The 18,400-nt window shown below is 56.6% G+C and overlaps 3 protein-coding genes across 3 annotated transcripts; 1 reads left to right on the top strand and 2 right to left on the bottom strand.

Annotated features, from left to right (window-relative positions):
* Positions 1-1,812: 1,812 nt before the first annotated feature.
* GGS23DRAFT_41509 (uncharacterized protein) lies at positions 1,813-2,644 on the bottom strand. Its single transcript, XM_051513711.1, has one exon. The coding sequence runs from the start codon at positions 2,499-2,501 to the stop codon at positions 2,049-2,051; it is 453 nt and encodes a 150-aa protein (XP_051377350.1). The 5' UTR covers positions 2,502-2,644; the 3' UTR covers positions 1,813-2,048.
* A 6,598-nt stretch (positions 2,645-9,242) lies between these two features.
* On the bottom strand, positions 9,243-11,452 carry GGS23DRAFT_41395 (uncharacterized protein). The gene has a single exon (XM_051513702.1). It carries the CDS (start codon positions 11,219-11,221, stop codon positions 9,605-9,607), a length of 1,617 nt encoding a protein of 538 aa, XP_051377349.1. The 5' UTR covers positions 11,222-11,452; the 3' UTR covers positions 9,243-9,604.
* A 3,395-nt stretch (positions 11,453-14,847) lies between these two features.
* Positions 14,848-18,370, top strand: GGS23DRAFT_41290 (uncharacterized protein). Its single transcript, XM_051513688.1, has 6 exons — positions 14,848-15,293; positions 15,369-16,337; positions 16,389-17,025; positions 17,082-17,144; positions 17,193-17,838; positions 17,907-18,370. The coding sequence occupies exons 1-6, from the start codon at positions 15,152-15,154 to the stop codon at positions 18,261-18,263; spliced, it is 2,814 nt and encodes a 937-aa protein (XP_051377348.1). The 5' UTR covers positions 14,848-15,151; the 3' UTR covers positions 18,264-18,370.
* The last annotated feature ends 30 nt before the right edge of the window (positions 18,371-18,400 follow it).

Genomic DNA, 18,400 nt, shown 5'->3' with positions numbered 1-18,400 from the left:
GCAACGGCTTCGGCCAGGTACTAGCAGAGCCTGTGAGCGTCGCTTTGGAGACAACGGCTACGCCGAAGGAAGGGAAGGGGGAAAAGGAGCGAGTGGTGACGAGATTCGAGTTGTACATCTATTGGTCTAACGATTCGCCTTTCCTCTTCCCCAAGTCTCCTTTCACTCCTCGAGCAGCCCCAGGTTATACAAAAAAAAATAAAGGCTGGTCTGCCAACACTCCCTATAATAATCATATATATCAAAGATGTAGGCATCTACATTTTCCTGCGGCAGATGGGTAATACGCGTGCTCTCTAGGAGGGCAATACAACAACGGTCTAAATACACACGCGCCGTAGCCCTAGCATACATCAAAGAACGAATATCCATGCCCCCCTATCACTGTCTGGGTATTGGCAGGAAAGTGTGGGCACCGACGCTGCCATGTGAAATAGTGTCGCCTATGGCTCCACGACACATCATCCTCCATCCCATTCTCCAGGCCGCCAGCCCGCATTCATTAGGCATAGCCGCCACAGCAGCTGATAGGGGTAACCTGGTTGCCACGAGTTGGCAAGGCTGAGCAACTGCCAGCATAGGGGTGCCCTCGATTCCGCTAAAGGAGCAGTTCACGGGCACGCTAGGATGCCTGAGAACCATCGTTTATATGGTTTCTGCCCAGGGCGCTCGGTCTCCCAAGAGCCAGTCGAGAGCCCGCTGGGCCTGTGCCGTAGGGCTGTTCGATACAAGTCTTCCGCCTAGGACGTTTCAAAGGTCGGTCGATGCCGGGTCCCCCAGCGGCTAGGTACCTAAGTCGTGTCCCGTTAGGGCTCGCTGGCCAGGGTAAGGACAGAGAGCCTCCCGGTACCGATCGTCCGCTTCGTTCAAGTCGCGTAATCTGCCTCGAGGATGATCAAGCGCATGGTTGAGCGGGAATTCCGAGACAATTTCGACGTGATTCTGTTACGTAGAGGTTGCTCCTTTCTCGCACCTCAGCAACTGGAGCTCCTATATACACGCTCCTATTGCCTCCATTCCTTTAGTTAGTTCTGTAGAAGAGCAAGGCCTTTTGCCTCCCACTTCGCTCTCGCTCGTTTGCTCGATTGCTCCTCGCGCGCGCTCTCACACCACAGCGCAGCTCCCTAGCTCAGCTGTGTGATAGATTCTGAGTCAGGGCCATTTTTGGGCCACGCAATGAGCATTTCCGACTGTTTTGGAGCATGATTATAATAGCAACACCTTACTGGTTATTCCACCGAACTTGGCGGACGAGAGGGACTGAGGTTTAATTTGCACACGCGCCATATTTCGCTCTAGGTGGGATCTAGGGCAGAGGGGGCCAGATATGCGCTTACTGTGGCGTCTACGGCGACTCTGTCATGATAATAAACCTATTCGGTAGTCTGTCGGCAGCCCGGGGCGCCGTTGCAGTATCGATAGCGTTAGAAAGAGCGAATGCAAATGCCGCCGACAAGGAGAGGAGGTATCGCAATAGTGGCATGCAGTCGCGGAGGACCGGCTCGCGACGGTTTTGTGTGGTAAGCGAAGCTAACCAGGAGGCGCTGCCGTTGTGCGTGCCGTGGATGAGCGCTTGAACTTCTTTCACGCTCATGGGTGCGGGCTCGTTATCGTTCATCAAGGCGTGCTCCCTAACGTTTAGAGAGTAAGCCGAAGAGCTTGTTCTGTTACGGCAGCTACGGGGTCAAAGGCCCGTTTAACGTAGTAAAGCGTAGGGGTAGGCATAACGTCTAGGGTGAGGATGCCGAGCTTGCACCAGACCCTAGAGTTAATGCGCGCGATTGACTTTAGCTTTGGAGACCCGATCGGCGTAGTTCGCCTCCAATTTTGCTGTCTTTTCTTATGTTCGTTCCATCCTCCCCAGGTAGAGTGATAACATGGGAGAAACGGATACCGAGGATCGACCAAGTCTCTCCTTTCCACTTATATAAAATAAACGCCTAACCAGTTTGAAACAATTTGATATTACCCCCCTAAGGATATCCAGGGGGGCCTGCTTGTTCAATAGAACTCTAACACCGTAGAATCATCGTATAATGGCGATATAATTATGGAGTCTCGGCTGGATCCAGACTCCCTTCATCCCGAATTCGTAAGGTCAACTCGATCAGTCGTTCTAAAATGCAATGGGGAAGTATGCCGCTCCAGAATCCGCATGTCGTCCCGTCTTGCTGCCCCAGGAGGGCCATGTGGCATGCGTCCGTCGTTTCGTGCTTTGATGAGTTTAAGATGGTGTCACGTAGATCTCGGGAGCTACGTGTGGTGCGAGAGCACGCGCGAGGAGCTATCTCACGAGCAACGAAGGCAGGAGAAAAGGTCTTGTTCTGTCTAAGAACTAACTGAAGGAATGGAAGTAATAGGAGCCTATATATAGGAGCTCCTGTTGCTGAGGTAAGCAACGAAGAGGTGCCAAGTAAAGTGCAACCTCTACGTGACAGATGGCGACTAAATATGGGAGAAGCTCCGGCCATCGCGCTTGGTTTAAGGAGGAGCCAGGGCATGAGCGTAATGCCATTTCGATGGCCTTTACGGTTATTTCGGCTTGACCATTTGCTGAGGAGCGGTAGGCTGACGTTAGTCGTACTTCGATTCTTGCTGCTTAGCAGAGAGCTTGCCAGAGTTGAGATGTGAATTTGGTATCCATGTCCGAGATAAATGCCTCAGGCAACTGCCAGTCCGGGTGAATCTGCAGGAAGTACACTCTGGCCCAGTCTTCTCCTGTGTATGTTATAGGGCTAAGTTCGGGGCGCGATCGTCCTTTTTCTTATCTTCTGCTTGCAGGTATAGCTAGTGACGGAGGTAGTCCCGCCGTCCGGCAGCGATGCGCGTCGGGTAATCGCCTCGGCGTAACTGCGCGACAATGCGACTTCGCGCACAGGGGCTCGTCCCCAAGGGAATACAAGAGCCCGTCGAGCAAAAGGATTTGCATTGTTGTTGCGAAGCGGCGGAAGTAGACTTATTCCCATAGATCTGGCCATTATGCAACACGAGTCGGTGTTCTAACTACCGCGGCGTACCGTCGCCCGGGATAAGCGAGGGCTTAACCCTAACCCCGCCAGCCTTGGAGGGCGGCGGCCTTACCGGCGATCTGGTGATAACGGTACCGCGGACTATCGTCTAAGTCGCTGTTTATTCTATCGTCCGGCCACGCTAAGTCTAGGACGGCGGTTCCGTCGTAAACGCTCATGTAGGTATTTGAATTGGGGACCGGAAGCCGTTAGGACTGAGATGTTTAAATAGTCCTGCCGTCGCCTTGAAACCTCGATACTGGATTTGGGATCGTTAAATGTTTCAACCAATTCAACGCGACGTTCGGACTATAGAGACCCTATTAACGATGCTACTTGGATGCCGACAAGGGTAAATGAAATGACGATCTACTCAGAACGACGGCAGCAGTTAGCACGAGGTAACGCACGTAACGCACGAGTCGGGGGGGACGGATAAGGATAGGGGAGGGATAGAAGCTTACTGCTGAGTCTAAGGGCTATTAATCATAATCAGAAAGCGGTTTGGGAGCCCGTTCTCCGTCCTTGGGGCTAATACGACGTTAAGGGCGTGGGACAGGATAAACGCGAAAGGAGGTGACAGGGCCGTTGGATGTTTTAGGGGAAATGTCCTATCGTTCGGGAGAGGTGCGTTTGGGGGGAGCATCGACGGGAGGCGCGGTGAACGGGTCCTGCGTAGGTTCATATTACAGCTCCCTAAGGTCAAAATAAGGAGGCTGTGTGGGTTATGGGTGAGGCTCTGGCAGCACCTCTAAGTATTAGTTACTGCATAGCACGAACAGCAGCCTCACCCAAGAAACCCGTTGTCAAAGACTCTGTTTGGAGTTAAGAACACTCACAAATTTGAGGGTATGTCCGGTAAGGCCGGAATGAATCTTGAGGGCATCTAAAGGATATCCTCATTGAGATGCCTAAGGTCGAATTGAGGGGGCAGCACTGAGACGGGCGGTAGATCCCAGAATGCGAGTCGTATGTACCCTAAGTTATCGCGTAGACGATTCAGCATATGAGTTGCCGAGCTTCGTAACAAACTGTCGTATGTCATTACGGAGATAAGCTTGTGCGTAGACAAGCGCTTGTTCTTGGGGAACAAGTGCTTCGTTATAGACTAATACCGAGAAGAGTAGTTTAGGCGAACTGATATTAGTTCGATAAGACTGCCCCGTCCGTTGTTGGTTTGGCTCCTTAGCACGATAGTAAGGTATTCTGCTTTGGAAAGCAGGCCATTTGAGGCCGGCTGTGTGTCTCCCCCTTCGTCGTCGAGGCCGAAGCGCTCCTGTTGGTCGGCCGTGAGCGACCGTATGGACACCATCTTCGTCTCGAATCGTGCCAACAGTGTCGGTAACTAGATATAAAGACCGCCAAGGAACCGGCGGGTCAACAGACGAGGGTCGATCCCTTGAGAATCTTGGGGAATAGCTGGCTCCATCCCATAAGCCATAGCCGGGACAGTATAATATGGATGGGGAGTGCCATAGCGTAATAGTGAGTAGCCCAGGGATCCCTTCCAAGTCCCCAAGCCTGGTTAAGGTGGGCTCTGGATACCCGTACTGATTAAAGGATCTGCTAGGGCCTTACTAGGCAAATAGGAGGAGAAATGACGACGGCGATATGCTTGGGGAATTAGCTGATTGTATTATGGATGCAGTTGGGACAACTCACATCTAGTCTCCGACCTGCCCACTGTCATATACTCCCATTCTTGGCGGTTGACAACAAGGACCCCCCGGATCGAAGACGCCAAGATGACATGGGTATGTTAGGCCTGTTTCTCTGCCCAGAGGCAGGATGAATTTCTGTTCCTGCAGAGGTTGCAGGAGATGAGAACAACGGAATGCTCCGCATGAGGAGGTGGGAGGTGTGATTTGGTTTGGTGTTACGGCTGGAAGAGCTGGGCACAACGTTTCGGGATGAAAGAATTGAGGTGTGGGGGAGGGAGTCCGGATGAATTTCTAGGAAGTGGGCTATGTCTGAAAAGAAAAGGAATTGTTATTCTGGGGTTATTTATATTTTATATATATAGCTTTGTGGTGTGTGCGTGACGATCTGGGGTTTCAGCCTGGGTAAGGGCACGGTACATTGCAAACACCAAAAGTACTTGGGTACGCTGTTGGTTAGAGGTTTTACTACCATTAAATGATGTGAGAAGTTCTATAGACCTTAGGTACCTAGAAGGTAGGGAGGGAGGTACGGGGTGAAGTATCGCCATAACTTTATCTTTACCATGGAAGGCTTATATAGGTACCTAAGGTAGGTAGGAGCGTATATGGTAGGTAATATTTGGGTACGTGAAATACGAGGACAGAACCACAGGAATATTTTCTAGGTATATAAAGTGGCCAACCCCTTGTAACTGTGTCATCTAATAGGAGAATAACTAGGGATGCATTATACTTAGGATAGTTATGATGGTATCCGCAATACCTCAACCTCGCGTCTGTATGTAAAAGCCAGAACTGAGCATTGATTGTCAGAAAAGATTAACGATGAGGATAGCTAAACTAGGCCGAATTAAGACAGGGAAATTACGAGATATCGCAAGGCATTAGTAGCGGGAGGGCCACTCGAATAATCGATAATGTCTTGGCACGATGGCCAACGATATTCAGATGGATATATCACATCAAGAACGCCGATCGTCCTCGACGGGTTCTCCAAGCATATGTACGACATCCCACTCTATTTTTATCTCTCATCCTTCCCGGGTCCGTTCCGGGAGCTACTTTAAAGTAAGGTCACCGAATGCCGGCATGGCTCATTCGAGATTTCTGGCTACAGCATCCCGTTTCTCTCGTCGATTGTCTGCGACGGCATTCGTCCTGAGGCGAGAAGCTGGGCGGGCAAAGGAGAAGAGAGAGGGTGGGCTTGTTCTTCTCGAGAATGGTCCATTTTTTTTCGCAAGATAGATTGACGGTATTGCTGTTCGACGGGGGAAACCCCAGTTCCCCGGGCGCGACAGTGCTCGTCAGCCAATGCGCGTAACTTGGGTAACAGATAGGCATTGGCTAATGGGGGCCGAGAAGTGTAGGCAATGGGGGACCAGACTCTGATAGATTCCCTGGGTCGGGAGCTGGCAATCGTGTCACCGAGGTCTCTGGAACGGGGAGCAACTCGTAGCCATTGGAGAAAACCCCCCGACGGCCGGCAGGAATACGAGAGGCGATGGGGTTGCCTGTGGGGGGAGGGAAAGAGGTGGAAGGACGTCGATAACAGGCTGGCGACCAGAGCGCTGAAAAATTTTGCACGTCTGAGCAATATATCGGCTCTTCCATCAGCTTCGATCGTCCGAGTCAGCAGGAAGGGGGATTCTTTCTAAGATACCGGTAAGTGCTACGAAGGCTCATGTACAGTAATAGGTGGTTGCAATGCAATGCGGAGGCACACGGCCGAAAAGGTACGTGTACCTAACCCGATGCGACGAGGAGGGAGTGAGAAGAGATTGGCAAGCTTCAAACCAGACATGGCGCGAGACGTAAGGAGACACGCCCGGGGGCTCTCAGGCCACCTCGTCCTCCCGTCTACCAAATTCTATCTCGGTCGTCGGGGGGAGCAGGGAGGGGACAAAAAAGAAAGCAAGACTCTGGGTCCCACGCTACTCGGTCACGTCGCCATCCGAAGTACGGGGTTATCTTCCATCGGCATCGGAACGCGAGGAGAGGAGAGGCGAGGGTGACCAGCCCTATGGGACCAAGATGAGGGAAGCTGAGGGATGAGATGAGGAGATAAGAGAGATCTCGCTCAGGTGGGGTGCGCTAATCAGGGCCGGCGACGAATGAGCAGCGGCTGTCTCGTCTCGTCTGCGGTAGCCGGGGGGCTGAGAGGGGCTGGCCGAGAGAGAAAGGGGGGGAGGGGGATCGAACGGGAAGGGTACTCTAATTAAAGTGGAGGCTCGATGGCAGGTCCGGTGCGGGAAGTTGGAAGGGGAAAGCGATGATGTCGTTGCTCTGGCGCCTGACGACCAGGCTGTGTGCGTGCCGGTCGGGGTGCCTGTAGATAGGCGGGTACTTGTGCTTCGCAGGCCGGGTGTGGCGGGGTTAGGTATCCAGCCATCCCCTACAGCGGGGTGCTGGTGGTGCCCGCAGCTAGTGTCTACCTCGAGCTGCCCCCCAGGCAGCCTGCTGAGAGGTACCTGTCTAACGGCCGGCCCACTGGAGGGGCGCTGCAGGACCTAATGCCTGAGGTACCCGGCTGCTCAACTTAGCCCGCCTGGGCCAAGCACCGCCCTCCCTTTTCGATTCCTTGCACACCAACAACCACCACCACCACCATCGCCGTTACCACCACCACCACCATTCATCATCATCCACCACCCTCCAAACAGATCTCTGCAAATCCACACGCAAATACCCAAGACTCTCAGTGCCCGCCTGCGCTGCACTGCCATACCAGCCATACTACCATACTACTAGTCCGGATCACATACCCACTGCTTGTCTGCATGTGCCCGTGTTACATCGCAAAAGCAGACAAGACCTCGTCAAGTCCCGCTATTCGCTGCTCGTTACTTCCTTGCACCATCGTTTCTGCCGAGATTCTTTGATCGCCGATTTGCACGCTCTCTGCCTCTGCCTCTCTGGAGGTTCGCAAGACACCCCCGATCTGTCCGAGCCAATTTCCTCCCCCCCTTTGTCCTCTCCTTGCTCTCATTACCGCTCGAGGAGGGACATATCGCGACAGCTTTGGCCTGCCTGTCAACCACCCCAAGCTGCCTCCGGATCAAAATGTAAGCTCGCAAGCCCCCTCTCGCGTGGGGACCCGCGTAACCTGACCTGCGCTGCACCTTGGCTAATGCTTTCCCCAGGCACATCACTGTGAATGTGAACAACCCAGATGTTGAAGCCCAAGAGCTTCAGCTGATAAACCTCGATGTCCCTCCCGATATGACCTTTGCCGACCTGCGGAGCTCCATCGAAGCCGAGGGGATACCCGGGCCGTCCCAGAATATCTACCACAACGGCCGCCTCATCACCGAAAACTCCAAGACATTACTGGAGCTCAACATCTGCGAGGGAGACATGCTGGCATTGCACATTCGGGACATGCGGGGAAATACTGGCGTTGCGCCCGCCCACCGGGAGCCGCAGAGGAGACAGGGTGCCCTTTCGCAAGACCCGGAGCTGATCCGGTTGCAGGTCCTGGGCGATGCCCGGCTGCGGAGCGAGCTGGAACGCGCGAACCCCCACCTGGCTGCTGCCCTCGAGAATCCCCAGCGTTTCGCCCAGATATTCCGACAGAGTGCCGACCAGCAGGAGGAGGCCCGCAGAGCACGCATGCGCGAGATCGAGGCCCTCAACAATGACGAGTTCAATCCCGAATCCCAGGCCAAGATCGAGGACATGATTCGTCAACAGGGCGTGATGGAGAACCTCCAGAATGCTATGGAGTACAACCCCGAATGTGAGCTATACCGCAACCAGCACGTCGGGATTCCCCAAAGACTCTGCTACTAACCAGCCGTATAGCCTTCGGTCGCGTGCATCTGCTCTACGTGGATGTCAAGGTCAACGGGGTGAAGGTGAAGGCCCTAGTCGACTCGGGTGCTCAGGCCACAATCATGTCGCCGTCTTGCGCCGAGGCATGTAATATCATGCGTCTTGTCGATAGGCGCTTTGCTGGTGTGGCCCGCGGAGTGGGGACTGCCAACATTATCGGCCGTGTCCACTATACCATGCTACAGCTCGGCTCCAAGCACCTTGCCGCCGCATTCACCGTTATGGAGGGTAAGTCGGTCGACCTGCTGATCGGCCTGGATATTCTCAAGGGCCATCTGGCCGTCATCGACCTTGCGCGAAACAAACTCATCATCCAGGGAGAGGAAGTAGATTTCCTGGGAGAGTCCGACATCCCCAAGGAGACGGAGGAGGCGGTTAATCAGGAGCCAACCGTTCAAGGGCCAGGCGGCACCACTATCGGCGCTCGATCCGGAGCTGTCACTGCGCCTCAGGCTTCGTCGTCGTCGTCGGCCGGCCCCTCCAGCTCCTCGGCGCATTCTGTACCTGTGGTATCGCGGCCTGCTGCGCCTCCGGCCCCCCCTCCGGCCCAGCCACAACCCCAAGGGCAACCCCGGAGAACTTTTCCGGAAAGCGACATCAACACCTTGGTATCTCTAGGATGGGACCGGCAAGCAGCAATCAACGCGCTAGAGGCTACCGGCGGCAACGTCGAATTCGCCGCCTCGCTTCTTTTCAATAACTAGTAGAACTGGACCTGCTACCCGTAAGAAACGCGATCCAGTGGGGAAATCAGCATGGCGTAACGAATGACGGGTTCGGACACCAAAATGTTGTTACTACTCGATACATTGGTGGGAGTTTTTATGTGGCGCGGCCCGGAGGGCACTTGAAAAGGGTCGCGAGCATGACAGTCACGCGATCCCCCCCCCCCCCAACCCTGCCCCGATTCAAGCAAATACAATACTTGGGGATCTAATTAATCGAAGTCGTCTCAGTTAGATTTTTTATGTATCTTTGAACGGAGATACAGTGACGGTGAGGAAAGACTCTGCCGACGCGTGTGGGTGACTAAACGAGTTTGGTGTTAAGGGGTCGACGAACTAGAGACAAGTATTTGTTTAAAACAAAAGTAGCGGCTCGCGCCTAGCGTAGCTTGTAAACGCAGGGCTTCAAGATGGTGCTTTCATCCACGGTGCCCTGCTGCCGGTCATCCTCCGCTTCGATGAACTTGATCGCATCCCTGCCCTTCTGCGCCTTCGCGCCGCTCGCCCCCTTGCCGACGGCCGGCGACGCCGCCTTGAGGAAGCGCATCTTGACGAACATCTTGTTCCGCAGGTCGGGCTCCCCCTGGAGGACGAAGCCCCTCCGCCGCAGCGCCTCTACGAAGGCCGAGACGTCGGTCTCCTCGCGCCGGTCGTCGGCGCCGTCAACCTCGACGGCCAGCCGGGCCTCGTCGGCGTCGGCGTCGGCGTCAGCCGCGTTCCACGCCTTGCCCTTCTTCGGCCCTGGCGGCGGCTGCAGCACCTTCCGGCGGCCGCCGACGCTGTGGCCGACGGGGGCGCCGCTGTTCTTCTTCCTCCCCTGGGCGCGGGCGGCGGGCCCGAAGCGGCTCTTGATCTCGGCGACCCAGAGCTCGCCCTTCCAGCGCAGCACGCGGTACGCCTCGTCGACGAAGTCGGGCCAGTTGGTGCCCATGAGCGCGAGGCAGAAGACGGCGACGTCGACGGCGCCGTCGGCGAGGGGCAGCGCGGCGATGTCGGCGCGCGTGACGACCGGGACCGCGGCCGAGGAGGCGGCGGCGGCGGCGGCGGCGGCGGCGGTCCCTTGCAGGTCAAAGCTGAGCACCTCGAGCCGCAGACGCGCGCGCTCGGGCCACAGCGCGGCGGCCAGCTTCGCGTCGCCGCAGCCGAGGTCGGCGACGGTGCAGACGCCGGCGGTGCGCGGCAGGGGGGCGGGGTCAGCCGGGGTGGAGGCGTGCCGCGACGGCGGCGGCTTCTGGCGCGCGCGCTGCCGCACGTCCCGGATGTACCCGTCGACCGGGTTCTCGGGCCACACGTCGACCTGGCGCCGGAAGCCCTCGTGGTACTCGCCGAACATCTCGGGCGAGTCGGCGAACAGGCGGAGCGCCTCGGCCGACGGCCGCGTGTACAGCGTCTCGTTGAGCTGGCGGAACCGCGCCGACACCAGCTTCTCCCGCATCGCGGCCTGCAGCGGCGTCAGCGTCGGCGTCGGCTTCGGCGCCGCACGGGGAAGGCTGCTGCTTAGTTCTGCCGCCGCCTCCGCTTCGCCTTCGACCTCTTCGGGTTGCTTGCTCTCGTCGCCGGCTCCTATTCTCGCCTTCGACGTCTTCTTCTTCCTGGCCTTCCTCGCCGGCCCTCCAGGTGGTTCCTGTGGCGAGCCAGCACCGGCCGGTTCGCTTTGGCCGCCGTCGCCATCCGGGCCGGCGTCTCCCTGCCTCAGCTTCTTCAGCTTCTTCTTCTCCTTCAGCGTCAACCTCCTCGGCGGACCGTCGGCTGGGCTGCCTTCCGACGCGCCGCCGCCGCCTTCCTTCTTTGTCTTCTTCTCGGCTCTCCCCTCGATGACCCGCTCCCAGAGGTCCGCGACGTTGGCCGCGGTCACGTTCCCGGGGGCGGCCGACGGCCGCTTGCGCTTTTTGGAGCGCGCCTTGGACTCGTCCTTAGAGGGCGCTCGGTCGAGGGCTGCGGCGGCCTCCGCCTTGAGACCGTCCGCAGATACGGCCCAACCTGGTACCGCAAACATGGCCTGAGCAAATGCGATGCTTATCTATTTCGCTCCCTGAGGTCTCGCCGTGCAAATTTCCGAGTCCTGGGGCTTTTTGTTTCTTTTTCGCTTTGTTTCCTTTGTATCAGGTAGGTAGGCCGAGGAAGATGGACTGGGCAGCTAAAAGCAGAGCGAGTTGCTCTCTTAGGTAGGTACAGCTTTTTTCACTTAATGACAGGGGTGCGGTGTTGCTGTCACTAGGTACTGAGCAAGTGCATCCATTCAACAGGAACAGGGGACTTTCCTCCCGATGGGCAGTGGGGTTTAATCACGTGCAAGGTGGGCTATCCACCCACAGAAAAATTGTAGATCGGTAGATTACTATAGGTACTGGTACTTACGTACCTACTATACGTAAGGTAAGGGATGCGAAGACTGCCCAGTAAAGTACCTCCCCTAGGTACCTCCAAGTTACCGAGGTGGGCATCCAACAAGAAACCATGGAAGTATGGAGCTGTCGGCTCCTGTCCCGCAGCTGTCAATTCTCTAGGTACATAATGAGGAATATGATGCCTGTTAGTCGCATGCGCGCATTACAGGTAGGTCGTCCCTCGCCTTGTTGCGGACTCGGAGAGAAAAAGGAAAAGAAGAAGAAACAATTGGAAGTACCATTAGGTCAGGCAGTATACCTTCTGTCTCCTATATTATGTCGACGTGATGAACGTCACCAACTCCGATAGCAAAACCTGAACACCACAACCCCATCCTCCATCCTGTCTGCCCTCTGCCCAGCATCGCCCACCTCCTGCCTCTCCTCTGCCGAGCGCATCCGTAAGAAAGGGCCGATAAAATCTCTAAACCTCCCAGGCCCCTGCTTCCGACCACGTCTTGACATCCGGGACGGTTTGCTGGTTACAATATCCCCCAGCCCGTAAGCCCGATCTACCTACCCTTTACGGGCGTAGGTCCAGCAGAGCAGAGCAGATCCCCACAGCAGCCACTTGGATCTCGATCTTGGGATTCTACACAATGGCCTCGTTTCACCGGTAGGACTCGTCACCTGAAACCGGGCAGGCCATCCAGCTTCCTCTACCCCTCCCTTGGGACTGCCCTGCGAGATTTCCTTTTGCTCGTCTGGCCTGAGTCGTCCAGTCGCATGCCCCCTATTCCCTCTTTCTGCTTGCCACTCTCTGTCTCGTGCCTTGTCCTCTCTGTTTTTGACAGCTCTACCTGGAATATCCCGCCCTTCGGGTCCCACATGAGGCTACGGACCCCGTGGGCGGGTTTGATTATCAGATGGGATGACAAGCGGGATGAGATGATTATACGGTGCCCCGTTGCAACGTCCCACAGCCTACGGCCGACAGTGAAGGCCTGTTGGTGGGATCGACGGTTGCACGCTGGCTTCTCCAGCCTGCCAGCATGCAAGTTCCCAGTTCTCCTGACTCTGACGTATATCTATCCGCCGGCTACGCTCTATCAACTGACCCTATGTGGACGGCGACATGACTTCGCAAGGGGGCATATGTTTCTGCAGTGGGACGGGAGTTCTTGCGTACGGCCTTAGGGTGCGCGGGTTCCCAGCCAAAGGGTTCACGTCTCTACCCGCTCCGCCACACACCCCCAGCAGGTAGGGAGGTATACATATACTCTTGCTGACGTCCGAGCCCCCTTTTGTTGTTGCCTTTGGGACGAAGTGGTGTCGTCGATGCGTTTCCCCAGGATGGCCGTCCTCATCCCGTTTTCGGCCTCTGCGCGCGGGGCCGCGGGACTAAGCATCGTATATCCTGCATGCGACGCAGCATTTTTGTCTGCCGTAACCACGGAGCCTCGGACCACGCTGCGGCATGCATCCGTCTTATCATCCATCGTCCTGACCGCGGCTGACTTCTTCGTGCTGTACCCGTAGTGCTGCCAGGCCATATCTAGGACCAATACAAGGGCGTGAGACTTTCCCTCCCGAGACACACGGGTTGGCTTCGTCCCCCATCTCCCGCTGTACCTGGTTTACGCTTGGCGGGCAAGCTCTGCGCTTCGCACGAGAAGCTACCAGGCATGGACCCGTGGATTTGGTGACGATGTACGCCGAGTGAAAGATAAAGATCGGCCATACTTGACCGTGTTGGCCTACCCCGGGGCAGGATTTGGGGTAGGTACATCTTCCCATAGGCGTACAAACCGGTCCGTTTCCACCATGTCTTCTCCCTCCAACCTCATGTGTAAGTGGTCTAGATGTTTGCGTGGTCGGCGGCACAAGACACGCCGAGCTTACTCTCGCTGTGTGCGCCAAAAAAAAAAAGGCGAATTGACGGCCGGCCAACAGAACGTGGCGGATGTGTAGGACGATTCGTCGTCGCCACAGGCTGCGCGTTTTCGGTGGCACGGGCGGGATTGCGTGAACCGTTGGCTCTCTCTCCGAAGTTAGGTAATCCTCCAGGTGCAGGACGTAGACTACCAGCTATGCATCATCAGACGTCGCACTTCGATCTGCCGCAACTTGAGCGACGCTGGCTGCATGCAGCTTCATGGGACCTACTAACGCGTCGTCGCGGCCCCGTGCAGGCCCTATCTCCAGGCTAGCACATCACAGGGCGCACGAGGACCCGGCTACTACGGAACGCAGACGTCCCCGTCTATCTCATTGCCATATGGGTTGTGTTGGGTCTCCGCTGTCAATAGAGGCACGGCCCTCGAGCGCGGCCAGAAGTAAGGTAGCCGAAGGCCCCTAGCCCTTTTTTCCCTCCTGGGCAGGGTAGAATAGTTCGTCGGAGCCTCCTTTAGGGCCTAGTCGAGCGACGGCACTAGCCCAGAAATCGGCTTCGAACCGGTAGCGTCTGGCGTGGAGATAGCTTGGCCGGTACGGGATCTTCCTTGTCGGGCTCGCCGCGATGACAATCGCTTCGCTGTCCGCGTCCAGCTTGATCCAGTCGGACGGCAGCTGGTGCCGTCGAAATCGCCTGATCGGTTGAAGCCGTCCCAGCGGCGTTCGAACCTCAGCGGCGATCTATTTCTCGCGCCAGGTCCCGGCATTGCCCCTTGCTCCATACGCAGGAGCCGACGCACACAGGTGTGGTAGGCACCCTTGGGCTAGGCGGAGAGGGTCTGCTATAATGGTGGGCATGCCAGCGCTCAGAGATTTCCCGCCCCAGTATTGTGGGAGTTTGCCCAGCCTCGCCGAGATCTGCTGGGCTACATACGACGTCCCTAGCAGGAGGACTATGTACCCGCCGTCCTGTGTCCTGGCTAGATCGCCTCTCTCATTTGGCAATGGTAGCAAAGCCACCAGCTGAACCCCACCATTCCTGGGCAATCCCCCCCGTCCCGCGTTAGCAGCGTTCCGTTCGTATGTGCAACGGTCCATGGATCTAGGTACATACAGGTTGCGGTCGCTGAAATGAGAGCCCCCTGATCAGTCTAGACGCTGCCGTCTACACCTCATATTTTCCATGTCGCACCCTGTCCTACTGCTCTCGGCGGGATGACTCCCCCCCAGTTGGACACGCCAGCAACAGACATCTTCCCATCCTGATTTGTCGCGCTAGGTGTTTCACAGGGGGCGATATAAGCTATAAGGACGCGGGTTGAGCCGTTTATCTCGCCGTGCCTATATCCTCTCGATAATTCCTCTGCCGCCGTCCCGAATGGCCTCTCATACTGTTCAGCCGGAACCGCAGAGCTATAGGCATATGCCATCGCGTCAACACGTCTTCCGATCCATAGTTCCGGATAGACGGGACCTAAAGGGGCCATCTCGGCCGTGATTCGCGCTAACTACACGACGATTGTTAGGACCGGGAGAGGGGCTTCCCCGAGCATGCCCGGGCCTATTTTGTAGTCGACGCTGCCTAGCACGCAACTGGGCCTGTTGTCTAAATACCACATGGCACCTTGGATTGTTCGAGGGCTAGATTCTCAGGCGAACAACCAACACCCAGTGTCTCGATCAACCAGCAACTACGGTCTATTGGGATGGCTTCTACGGATGGAGAGCCAGGGGACGGTTCGACCCAGCCTCAACCTCCCCAGCCACCCACGCCCGAAGAAAAGGGTGATGAGAGTTCGGCGCCGAAGAAGTTGGCTGTACGGAAGCGAACAAAAACGGGCTGTTTAAGTACGTAGCATTCATCATATTTTCAACTGCCTTCGATTTTTCTCTCCCGTAGAACAGACGCTGACTGTTGCGAAGCGTGTCGAAAGCGCCGAATAAAGTGCGACGAAGGGAGACCGACGTGCAATAACTGCTTGAAGTCGAAGCGGCAATGCGAGGGCTATAACCAGCGGGTTGTCTTCAAGGATCCTCTCGGTGCATTTGCTAATGCTCCGTATGGACCCATACATTATCCGGCACCCTCTCCTCAAGCCCTCGTGAGGGAGCAGCAGCTGTCGGCCGCCCAGCAGAAGTCGTCGTCGCAAGCTTTGCAAATCATTGCCCCTAAACCTCCGCCAGCAGGATACCACCAGTTTAGCCACGTCTACACTGACCAAGCGGGGCCAGCTGGTTCACCCCCTGGAGGCTTCGATCCGAACGTGCTCGGGTCTCAGCCTACGCCGTCGAAATACACATTTTTCCCACCAACTACCGTAGACGCCTTCTCGCAGCAACAATGGAGGCAGAATCCATCCTCAAATTTCGGCCAATTTCCATCCGATACTTCTAATAACCCGGCACAGGCTGCCTCGCCTGTAGCACCACCCCAAGAAGCAGACAGTTATACACTGGACAAGGGCAAGTCCCGTGCTGAGTACGAGCCGCCTATCGAAGCCACGACATCTAACTACGAAGAATGGGAGTATCCCGTATCTGACGATGAGTCGATGGCGGAATCGGACGATGTGCCTATAGGTCAAGACAACACCACCTCTCTCATCTTCAACGACCCGGGAGCTGTTGCGTTCCAAAGACTAGATCACCCTTATAATATGTTCGGAACGCATACTCGGACATTCTCGGCGTTTGCTCCAGAGAGCTTTCTTGCAACATACAACCCTTCACCGGCGGATTCTCCTTTACATGACGAACAGATAGCTGCGGTGTTCTGGCATTTTGTTAACGTGACTGGGCCCAGTATATCACTGTATGAAAGGCACCCTTTTGACCCGTCACCGATTTTTCAGGGACAGGCGATACCGAAGGCTCGTCAACATATTTGGACCTGTAAGATGTTGCTCGCTTCAGTTCCCTTCCCTTGCTAACTAGTGCGTCGAGACACGTTCCCCATCCTATCCTTCAGCCACCCGGCACTTCTCCACGCCATACTGGCAATTGCAAGCTTGCAGATCGCCAAGCTCCAAGGCGTACCGCCGACGACGTCCCTCAAGCACTACCATCTGGCTTTGAGACGAATAGCACGGAATGTGAGCCGGCCCAACCGGCGCGCCCAACCGTCGAACCTAGCAGCGACATTAGCCTTGGCGTTCTACGAAGTGTGGAATTCCGATCACGATAAGTGGAGTAGGCATCTGCTGGGAGCACGTCTGATTCTCAAAGACATCCCATTCGCTGCGATGACGCGCTCCATGATGGCAATTAGACTGGAACAAAGAAGGCGAGAGATGGAGCAGCCTCAGGCGGACGTCTTCGGGATGTTCACATCGTACGAAGAATCCGACCCTTTGCACGAAGACTGGGACCTTATCGACGTGCCGCTGCTAAGCGCCATAACCGGTAAGGACCTTTCGTACGACGAGTTTGGCATGCTCCCCGTAGGACAGAGTGCGTATCGTAGATCGGGGATCAAGTTTACGGAGAGGGATATGGAGAGGTACGAGCAAATGGCGGACCTTTTCTGGTGGTACTGCAAGATGGACGTCTACCAGAGCATCCTGGGTGGGACGCGACTGTTGTAAGTCTGCACCGAGCCGCGGAGACACAAGAACATGGCCCTGCTGACGAAACAAGCCTGGAATATAATGCCTGGACTCAATGCCCACCGAGGGCACCAATAGGGAGGCTCAATGCTATGTAAGTCGCTCGCCCCATTCCGGGGCGAGGTTGCACTGACGCTTCTAGCTACGGCACGTACGATCATCTAATGCTTCTACTTGGTCGCCTGGCAAACTACACATCCAAAGATCTGACCCGAAAACGAGAGTGCTTCAAAGCAAGCGGACCCGGCAGAGGGGCCACTCCCCCAGGAATGTTTCCGGGCATGATGCCGGCATCCGAGAAAGTCGCAATGCCCATGGGATTCAGCCCTCAACGAGAGTCTACACCATCCAGCGAGAGCTCTTCCGAGCCGAGCGACCTCGACACTAGAACTGCCGAGGCGTATCGCGAATGGGAGGATATCAAGGAGGCCTTCGAAGTACTGCGGGGCCGCTTCGGCCCCGAATTCGAGCCCCTTGGCGCTGACATCTACCCGGCGAAGGCGACGCCGTTCGGACTTGCAGCACACTACCGGACGTACTCGATCGCGGGCATCTGGATGAACTACTACATGGGCCTCATCGTGCTACACCGGGCGCACCCCACGATGCCGCCCGTCGCCATGGTAGCGGCCGGCATCTCGGCGGCCACGACCGCGCGGTATACCATGGAGGTGGGCCGGATCGCCGCCGGCCTCGAGGAAAACATCGAACAGCTCGCCAACGTAAGCACGCTCATGGCCGCCGCGCTCATCGAGTGCTGCTTCCCCCTGTTCGTGGCGGGGATTCAGGTGCGTAACATAACCCCCTCTCTCATCGCACGCCACGCCGCGAATCACCAATATTGACCTTCTCGCAGTACCGCGAGGACTTTCAGCGGCAGTGGCTGATCCAGCGGCTGCACGACATAGCACGGCTGACGGGGTGGCAGTCGGCACGCCAGATCGCGGCGGGGTGCGAGTCGGCATGGACGAAAGCGGCGCAGATGGGGCGGGGCCCGCCGTACGTGCGGTCGGCGGACCTCAACCTCGACCCGGCCGGGTCCGTGTGGGTGGTCGCGCGCCGCATCGACCACCGCATCCAGGAGGTCGAGAACCCGGACTCCAAGATCGTCCTCGCCAAGAGCGAGAAGGCCTCCTACGCCATGGGCCTGCTCGCCGTCGAGCACGACCTCGAGCGGCTCGACCTCGACGCCAGCGAGGTCGACAGGCGGTAAAGGTAAGCAGGTAGGGAAGGAGAGAGAGAGAGAGAGGTGACGGAGACGGAGCAGGCATCGGTGACCTTGACTTCATGACGGTTTAGATAGGTAAGGCGTGCGTCGGGATAAGCAGGCGAGGGGACGGGGGCGGGGGG

This window comes from Durotheca rogersii (assembly GCF_024521655.1).
Source record: "Durotheca rogersii strain YMJ 92031201 chromosome Unknown GGS23scaffold_1, whole genome shotgun sequence".
Taxonomy (NCBI): Eukaryota; Fungi; Ascomycota; class Sordariomycetes; order Xylariales; family Xylariaceae; genus Durotheca; species Durotheca rogersii.
Note: the sequence above shows the minus strand (reverse complement) of the source record. Positions and strands in the feature narration are given on the sequence as shown.

Bases quoted from the DNA above. Each gene is read 5' to 3' on its own strand.
- GGS23DRAFT_41509 (XM_051513711.1), bottom strand. From the start codon at position 2,501: ATGCCCTGGCTCCTCCTTAAACCAAGCGCGATGGCCGGAGCTTCTCCC.
- GGS23DRAFT_41395 (XM_051513702.1), bottom strand. From the start codon at position 11,221: ATGTTTGCGGTACCAGGTTGGGCCGTATCTGCGGACGGTCTCAAGGCG.
- GGS23DRAFT_41290 (XM_051513688.1), top strand. From the start codon at position 15,152: ATGGCTTCTACGGATGGAGAGCCAGGGGACGGTTCGACCCAGCCTCAA. The intron at 17,026-17,081 runs GTAAGTCTGCAC...TGACGAAACAAG, and splicing joins CTGGGTGGGACGCGACTGTT to CCTGGAATATAATGCCTGGA. The intron at 17,839-17,906 runs GTGCGTAACATA...ACCTTCTCGCAG, and splicing joins TGTTCGTGGCGGGGATTCAG to TACCGCGAGGACTTTCAGCG.